Source organism: Sinocyclocheilus rhinocerous, unplaced genomic scaffold (genome assembly GCF_001515625.1).
Source record: "Sinocyclocheilus rhinocerous isolate Xijiao unplaced genomic scaffold, SAMN03320098_v1.1 scaffold789, whole genome shotgun sequence".
NCBI lineage: Eukaryota > Metazoa > Chordata > Actinopteri > Cypriniformes > Cyprinidae > Sinocyclocheilus > Sinocyclocheilus rhinocerous.
Window position 1 is genome coordinate 3078412 of NW_015667306.1, and position 9786 is coordinate 3088197.

A 9786-nucleotide genomic window follows, 5' to 3' on the forward strand; every position below is an offset into this window, starting at 1 on the left:
GGGCCAAAATTGACAAGTTTGTGAAGTGTCTGAGGACAACACGAGGGTTAAACCCTGCCATGTACCAGCAGCTTCCCGTTTATAGTCCGCGCATCACCGTATCTGCAATATTATGTCATCATAAGGCAGTATTCGGATTCTCACGCGCGGTAGCTAGACCACGGTGCAAGTTTAGCATTTATCATAAGCGGTACAACAACGAGCGACTGTTTATTTAATCGGAGGCTGCCCAGTGAAGCTGTTTTTCTCAAATGCACACGAAAGAGCGCGTATTTTAGAGCAACACGAATGCAGTATGCTGTAGTCCGGGTACCGCTTCGAGTCACTTCCTTGTCCTGCGGAGAGGAGAAAGCAGTGACGTCGGTGGACCGGTCTGCAAGGCGGCTGTACCGCCGCAGAGAGAAACGACCCACGCCGGCGCGCGAACACAGACGTCTCGCGCGTGCCGAAATGTTTTACCGTGGACCACGACGATAGGCTGGCGGTTACTAGGCGACGCTGGACCGGGAGAACAGCCGTTACCAGCTGCCCCACTGTCGGTGCACCGGTGACCATGTCCTTGGTGAAGAGTGACGAGGAGCAGCGATGGGTGCCGACGCACGTGCAGGTAACTGTGCTACGGGCCCGAGGGCTGCGCGCGAAGGGTAAATACGGCACCAGCGACGTTTACACCATCATCCAGCTGGGCAAAGAGAAATACTCCACCTGCGTGATGGAGAAGACCACGGACCCGGAATGGGGCGAGGAGTGCTCTTTCGAGCTGCAGCCGGGGGTCCTGGAGAAGGGAGGGCGAGACGCGTACCCACCCGGTGCTGGCGACCTGACCCTCACCGTGATGCACCGAGCTCTCATAGGACTTGATGTGTTTCTGGGCCAGGCTGTCATACCTCTGGATGAAGCATTTCAGGAACGGAAATACATAAAAAATGAGTGAGTTTTTTGTTGTTGTTGTTATTATTATTAGTGTCAGCCTGAAGAAGAAGGTGTGCTTCTTTTACTCTGGATATAGGAATGAGAATTAATATTGTGTCATTAGCACAGTCACATGTGTCTTACTCAGTGCTGGAATCTGTTCCTCTGCAGTCACGCCCTCTTAAATGGGCCTGGACCATAGGGGAAAGTAGGGGAATTTGTCTTGAGTGTTTCCCGTATCTGTTCCTTAGGCCTCTCAGTAGTACACATCTTTCTCATCAAACACTCCTGAGCTCATTAGTAGAGGCTCCAAGGGTGTGTCCCATCTGGGAGACATCCAAAATGTGTAGTGCTGGGGGGCCTCCTTTATCTGTGATGATGGTCTACATTTTTCACATCTGTCTGATTTAGGTAGCGGAAGTTGCAGACAAAGTGTGGAATATGTCATTGTTTATGCGTATGAGCAGTTTAGCTTTTCTCTGTCACCTTTATGATTATGTAAGACTAAGGTACAAGCAGGAAAATGAAGGCTTGGATCATGTTGCTTTCTCTTTAAATGTAATTTTCTTTGTGCTTCACCAACACAGTCTCTTAGCAGTTCACACATATTTTACATTAACATATACAAATAGGGAGTTCAAAGAACCTCTTCTTTAGGTTATACTAGAATCTTAGTAACTCAAAGATGGTTAAGATAAAAGTTTAATAATAAAATAAAAGCATCACACTGTTTAATTGCGTTACCATTCCACCAACGATAGTTGGGCAGTTGGCATGATTTGACAGCAGTGTCACTGCATTGTGATGTGCGACTCTATGTAGCATCACAATCCATTTGAAAAAGCATTTTTTATACCTAAAAAAGTCATTTCTTAAATTGCAGACCCATTTAAATAAATTATTAAAGGAAAAAAGGGCTTTAAAAATTGCCTAAATAAATGGTGACCAGAGAACCTATAGACATATACAAAATTTTGGTTTTGAATAAAAATTTAATGTCCATGTTATTTATCATCTACCTATACAGGTTTGCTGTCATACCTGTTGGCCGTTCATATTAAGATATTGTTCTCCAGAAGTAGCCAATAGTTTTTGAGTGACACCAGAAGCAGCTGTGGTGCTAGATAACAGATATCAGAAGCTCAGAATAGCTCAAGATGGGCGTTTGATCAGACCAGTGGAGTACGACTTCTTCATTTCTCGTTCATCCTGAGGCAAAAGAAAACATATTTTTATCGGTTTCATTGTAGCATGCAAAGGAAAGTGTTTCAAGATGTATTTTAGTAGTGTTTGTGCATATATTTATGTGTCTAACTCTGAGGAAAGACATTTTCCTGAGTTGTGGGTGTGAGAGGTTCTATATCTAGACTCTTAACACTACAGCTGTGAGAGGTTTATTCTCTGTATACACCCCACTTCCTGTAACAGGCAAGCAAATAAGAAATCATTTATTTGTGTTATATAGAGGCTCTTCAGTGCTGCTCTCTAGCTCTTCTGGTATCACTTCTGTAGAGATGGAACCAGAATTGATGTGTTTAACGTATGTGAAGAAGTTCCTTTTTTATGAGACAAGTGAGACTGACAGGGTCAAGAGTTGGTAATGTGACACAATTACAATTATTTTGCAACCGTACACTGCAGTGAAAGGCCTAATCCAGCCAATTAGAGGTATGCACTACACACAGGCAGTAAATGGTAGCCTAAATGAGACTCTGTAACTCAACTCAACTGGTACTATCAAATTTTACGATAAATCGCTATTAGGGCTGGACGATATGGCCAAAATTGATATCACGATATATTTCTTAATTTCGGTCGATACGATATAATTCCGATATCGATATGAACACTATTTATCTGAAATAGAAATCTTTTGTAACTATAAATAAATTAAACCGCTCACCCTCCTTTTATATTTCCTCTTTGTGTACACTAGTAATCCATTGCACCATCTGTTCTTAATAGGAATAGTTCACCCAAAAATACAAATGTGCTGGAAATTTTGAAGATATTATAGATGAATGTTTCATCGTCGGAACAGATTTGGAGAAATTTATAATTTGTTAATTACAAACACACAGCTTTTTGCTTCACAAGCTGCTAATTGATGGACTGGACTCTTGTGGATTACTTGTGATTATTATGATGGTTTTATCAGCTGTTTGGTCCTTCATTCTGACGGCACCCATTCACTGCAGAGGATTCATTGGTGAGAAAGTGATGTAATGCTACATTTCTCCAAATGTGTTCCAAATCAGCAAATTAAAATTTTTGGGTGAACTGTGCCTTTAAGGCAGAACATATAGCTAGTAGGCCATATGCTCTCTGTAAAATAATGCTTATTTGCATAATATGACGTTTACCCTAAATGATCCAATAGCTTCCTTCAAATGCGTAAGCAGAAGTTGAAGGGCTGTGAATTTCAGTTTATCCTTGATTTTAACTTATACCATTAGTTAATCTTAACTAATGGTAAAAAAAAATTTCTGTTAAAATACGATACTACATAATCATGAATAACATATGTAATTTTTATATAAAAATAACAGTAACTTGAGATGAATAAGGATAAATAAGTAAATACTGACACACACGCACATGCAAAAAAACAAAAATGGCATTTATTTATTATTATTGATTTTACTGACATGCACACAGAGGCGAGTTGTGTAGGTTGGGCTCATGTTGAATTACTGCTAACAAAGTAAAATGTAAACAAGAGTAAATGTTCACATTATGATATAGGTCTAAAGACTGAAGTCATGTAAATGAGCTTATTGATGCAGCTGTTTTATTCCAACCATTACTTCTGGTCAGAGACTTCTGTAAATATTTAGTTTATATAAAGAGCTATGTTTCAACTAAGTTTAATGGTGCAACACAAAAATATTTAGTAGTGCGTAAGTTGTAACCTTGTAAGTTGCCCCTTTATATCAAAACTATAGGCTGAGCTGTAACTTGTAAAGCTGGCCCCTGATGCACAGATTCTGAAGTTTGTGTGTAAATACAAGAAAAAAATACAAAATAAAAATTTGAAGATTATTATTTCATTCTTTTTATTAATTACAATCCCCATTTGACACAAACCCAAAGTTATACATGGAAAAGCACTTTAGCCTGGCCCAAAACTGATAGTTTCTCTGGGTCCCATCAGTCTCAGGTAGTCCCTCATATACTAAGTGCTCTGAGGGTTTGATATTTGCTGAATGTGTTGCTCACTTCTTGGTACCTGGTGATTTCCAGATTGCGTGTTGGTATATCCCCTTGTTTGTGTAGGTGGGGTGAATCGGGAAGACAGATGAATCATGTAGTTAGTGTGTGGGTTGGCAAATTACCATTGTAAGACATAACGATTAGATCACTCTTGACTCTGCACTTCATGATTATAGCATTTAGTCAGATCATGGGAAACTGTCAGATTTTTCTATACTGGCACGAAATGTGTGTTTCCATCTATTTACAGAATTTTTCGAAAGGACCACACTGTGTAAGTGCCTGTTCTGCTGGATGCTGAGCAATACAGCCCACATCTAACCACACTGGGCATGAGTCTGCTGCTCACCTCACATAGAAGTGAAATGATTGTAGTGCTGAATCTGGGTTATTTAGATTTATACTGGAACTAGTGGGTGTTTTGGGCTCATTGGTTTGGTGTGGTGATTATAAAAGATGCTACAAAGAAAACAAACAGTGAAAGTGCAAATGACTCATTTGACTTGCTGCTGACTAATTGCTTTTGAATCTTAAGCGCTTCAAAGACACAGAAAGTCGCATTTTGCACGTTACGTTTTTCACCCACACAGAACTCTGAGTAAATTTAGGCAAAATATTCAGTTACTAATTTCTTAGTAGGTTCATGTTGCTTTTCTGTTTCTTAGTGGACTAGGCATTGCTTGAGCACACCATTGTACATAATACATACTGCTACAATACATGTGATTACCTCTTGTAACTCAACATTTGCAGAGAAGGCATTTTGCCTCAAAGATGGAAGGTGTTACTTAAAGAGATAAGAGGTTTTATTCAGTTGTTTAGAAACATCATGTAGCATTAATCTAAGACACGTAACCGTGTAAATTCTGACATATAAAATAATAGTCATAAAACTAAAGTTATTTGAAATTTCAGTTTATTGAACATTTTAAACAATTGTTTTAAGATTTTTTTTTTTTGTATCATATTTGATACATCAGACTTTTATCAGACTATATACTATGATTTAATGAGAATGTGGGGCTTAAGGAGGAAAAACACCTGAGTTTTATTTAGCAGCTGAAACTGGGCAAAAATAAGCAATGCTGTGCAGTTGCTGATATTTACATCCAAAAAGTAAGATGAAATTCTGATAAATTTTATGTAACTCAAGGAGGTCTTTAATACAATATAACAGACTACTTACAAATGCATAAAAATATTAGTTGTCACTATGTATCTCCCAAATGTATTTCTTAATACAATAATATTTAAATGCTTATTTTTATCAAGTTTATTGTGGGAGACAAAACATTATGCAATATATGATACCCACATTTTAACATGATTAAAAAAAATTATATGGAAATGGAAAATCAAATTGCTTCAGTCCAGTAAGCGCTTATCTTGAAATATAAAAGTTTTCCATGTTTACTTTAAGACAATTAAAGATTTAACAGCAAAAAGACACATGTACCACAACCTGAAGGTGAACGTTTTCAAAATTACATTAAAAAGCCTTTTACATGCTAAAAGTATAAACTATTAGATGATAGAAGGTATGTAGTAAATTGTCCACAACAGTTTGTTCTAGAAAGTTTTGATCATGCCGATCATTTAGGCCTTCTTGCACCTTGAGAGTGTCCTGTTGGCATATTTTGAGTGTGGGCATAATAGTATTCATCACTTGCGAATAAATTGGTCAATTGAACTATGAATGAATTTAAGAAAATTACAGAGAAATATATGGCTTTTAAAGACTGTAAAGTGAAATGACATCAACAGTGATTAGACATTCAAAAGATGAGAAGTGAAGGTAGTTAATTATGCTTGCACATCTATAATTGACAAGGGTGTTCATTTTTGGATGAAGTGACTTTGCGCTGTGTTTAGGGCTGTAGATGTACAACCTGGAAGGAGAATGTTTGATTTGCTGCGAGAGATTGTGATGATGCTGGTGATCTTTGATACTTTGCCATGAAGATCACAAGGCTGATATATTTTTCTGTTTGTGTATGTGTGAATATGTGTGTTTCCCAGATGCACTGATTGCTTTTTAATTTGATTTGGAACATAAACTACCCCCATTTCAACCCATAGTCCAAGTAAAACTGAAGTGATACCTGTTCACCAAACCTATAGTTTTGTCTGCATATTAAACTTGAACAGGAGGAACTATTTTAATGTAAAAAATTAATGTATCACCTTTACTAATTGCAATGTGAAACAACATATCCCAGTGTCGCATCAATGTGATGCTACCATAGCAACAAAACAGTGCACTGGAATAATATCAAATGTGTTTATTAGTAAATGTGAATAATTAATAGACATTCCTGTGTGGGTGGATCTGCCTATCTGTTCATCTGTTAATTGGTTAATTGTTTTCTTTTAATGTGTTGTCAAAGGGCTGTTTAAACAGCCAAGTTTCTAACGATAAGAAAATTGCATTATTAGTGTGTGTATGTGTGTGCCTTGCTGTCGTGTGAAGTGTCTAGAAAAGCAATAATGCTGATGGAAGAAAGCTGACCTTCTTGTCCCAGCTCTGCCTTTGTCAGCATGTGTGAGTTTGTGTGTTTACATGAAGCAGAACAAAATTGAGTATCAGGAAATCCTCCATTTAATTTAGCAGGAAGCCCATTTGCATTGTGATCTAAGTTCAAACATAAAGTTTGTGTATTTGTGTTTGAAAATGAGAACTGTATGTGTGAGTGTGAATGTAGAGGAGAGGGCACCTGGCAAACCCAACAGCGTCAGATCAATAAATCTATCCTTCAGCCTTCACTGACTGCTAGAAATATAAAGGTTCACTCACAATTCCACCAATCCAAAGGACAGAGACATTTTTGGTGTAATATAAAAAAAATGCACATATATTTTTGTAATAACTGAAAAATGGCCGGTATTAAAATTCTGTGCATTTTGTCTAAAATAAAACACCTTAAGAAATCTAAATCATTCATTTTAAATGGATAATTTCCCCTTGTTTCAAACATGAATATATATTTTGAAGATATATGAAGATGATATATTTTGAGTGTGTAGGCCTATGCTATTTTTTCCATGTAGTCCAGTCCAGTGTTGTTTGTTAGGTTTGAGCATTTTGAGATTTTGAAGATTTCATTTTATATTAGATTATCTTATCTTAGATTATTTGTGTTTTTAAAGATTAACTTTGTGACCATTAGATGATGGCAAAGGTAATCTAAATGTTAAAAATAGAGGAAATAAGCATTCAAAATTATATCCTAAATATGCATTTCTTGTGCATTGCTAAAAAAATAATCATAAAATAGAGCCAATGTTAATATAATTTTGGTGTAGATACCCTGAGGCTCTCCTCTGAACCAAACCTTATGATGTTTTTTGCGGATTCTTTCCAGGATTTGTACTTTAATCTAGATATGTGTCTTCCTAAGTTTAGCTTTGGTTTCAAGTGGAAATATATTAAAAACATTAACATTACTGAATAAAGAATTGCTCATTTCTGAATATAGAAAAAGAAAAGGTTTTACTATGTACAAATTCAATAAAAATACAGCAAAAAAGATATGCAAGGTCGGCATTCATAGATGAAATGACATCTAGCTTAGCAGCTTAAATGTATATGCTTTTCTTGATGGCTGATACTTTGATGCATTGTGCTGATCCCCTTTATTGTATTTCTCTTGTATAAAATACTGTTTACTATAATGCAGGGGTCACCACACTCTGTCCTGGAGGGCCTGTGTCCTGCAGAGTTTAGCTCCAAGTTGCCTCAACACACCTGCCTGGAAGTTTCAATTATACCTAGCAAGACCTCGATTAGCGGGTTCAGGTGTGTTTGATTAGGGTTGGAGCTAAACTCTGCAGGACACCAGCCCTCCAGGACCAAGTTTGGTGACCCCTGCTATAAACAGTTAGATGATGTAGTTCCGCTTACATTCATTTGTGCATCCCTTTAACACAGTTTTCTTAACTCATTATTGTTCATAGGTGGTACCGGCTGCATTCTAAAACTGGCAAAAAGGAGAAAGAACGAGGGGAGCTTCAGTTGACCGTACAGTTCACTCGGCACAACCTGACGGCCAGCATGTACGACCTTTCCATGAAAGACAAACCTCGTTCTGCTTTCGATAAGCTCAGAGAACGCATGAGAGCTAAGAAGCGCTCTAGCGAAGAAGATTCCTCTTCTGCCATCGTCCCTGGTGAATACGGAGCACTGGCATGCATGCGGGGGCGGCTGCCGAGTGATGGGGGCGGCGAGGAAGACTACGAGGATGATGAAGGCGGGGAGGCCCGCAGGAGTAAGATGAGAAGTTTTTTCCTGCGTGGGAGGTTGAGGAAGTCTTCAGACACGCGTTCAAGCACGTCACTGGGCTCCGAGAGCAGCGAGTCTTCATCGCGGGGCGGCAGCCTCAGCCCGACGGCAGGTATCAGTGTGGTGGTCTCAGATCTGTCCAACTCTCCGAGTAACAGCAGCAACCTGACTGCAGACAACAGTCCAGGTATGCACAGCAAAATCTGGGTGTTTTTCTTTTTAAATAATATATATATTTTTTTTAAATATATAAATATTTTTATTTTTATAATATATATTCCATGTTCAGTACAAGTTAAACTCAATTGATATAAAAATTAATTTCCAACTGCTTTTCTTTCAAAAAAATCAATAAATAAATATTTAAAAAAAGCTAAAATCTGGGTTACAGTGAGGTTTTTGCAATGGAAATGAATGGGGTCAATCTATAAACATTAGAATACTTTCTGTTTCAGTAGTTGAGGAACAAAACAAAACTTATGTTAACATGATTTTAGTGTGGAAAAAATTGCTCATTAACCTGTTCAGTTTTACCACTTTGCTGTCATGACAATGTAATGTTGTAAATCCTAAAACACTAAAATGACTGTAAAAATGTTGATTTTAAACAGTTTTACAGCTCAAATAATACACATATTAAAGTGCCCATAATATGCTTATTCAAGTTGATAATTTTATTTCTGGAGTCTGCTAGAACATATTTACATGATTTAAAGTTCAAGAAACAAATTAAAAACAAATTTAGACTGATCCCTCATTTTCTTCAAAAAAACAAATGTCTCAAGTGCTGCTGACTGAGCTTAAAGGGGTGGTTGATTGCGATTTCACTTTTTTAACGTTATTTAGTGTGTAATGTTTTTTAAAAAATGCTGTTTGAGCATAAACAAATATCTGCAAAGTTGCGATGCTGAAAGTTCAATGCAAACGGAGATATCGTCTTTTAAAATTATGGCAGTTTAATGCCTACAAAAGCGGCTCGTAGGGACTACAACGAGTTACTTCCCGGGTTTGTGACATCACAATCCCTGATAAACCCCGCCCCCAGGAACATGCAACAAAGGGGGCGAGGCCATGTTGTGCTGCTTTAGAGAAGAGGAAGAGTTGTTACCATGCCGTCAAAACTAGGGGTGCACGAAAAACTCTATTCGTATATGAATCATGATTCTGTCTTCTAACGATTCTAATGGATTCACATTAGAAAGCAGCGGTTCTTAATCCTGTTCCTCACGTCCCCCTACTCTGCTCTGCTCTCTCTCTCTCTCTCTCTCTCTCTCTCACCTGATCATCAGCTCCAATAAACTGTGTTCCAATTATACACTTTATGTGTATAGATAGACAGATATTTTTCACATAGCTATGAGAAGCGTTATACATGGACGTGC

At 37.8% G+C, this 9786-nt stretch overlaps 1 protein-coding gene across 4 annotated transcripts in view; it reads left to right on the forward strand.

The window, feature by feature from the left end:
• The first annotated feature begins 499 nt into the window (after positions 1-499).
• rab11fip5a (RAB11 family interacting protein 5a (class I)) overlaps positions 500-9786 on the forward strand; it is a 25676-nt gene continuing 16389 nt past the window's right edge. For all 4 annotated transcript variants that reach the window (XM_016545552.1, XM_016545553.1, XM_016545554.1 and 1 more), the window contains exons 1-2: positions 500-930; positions 8080-8591. In XM_016545552.1, coding sequence (XP_016401038.1) covers positions 554-930; positions 8080-8591 — 889 coding nt within the window. In that variant the 5' untranslated portion in view covers positions 500-553. The remainder of the gene's footprint in view (positions 931-8079; positions 8592-9786) is intronic.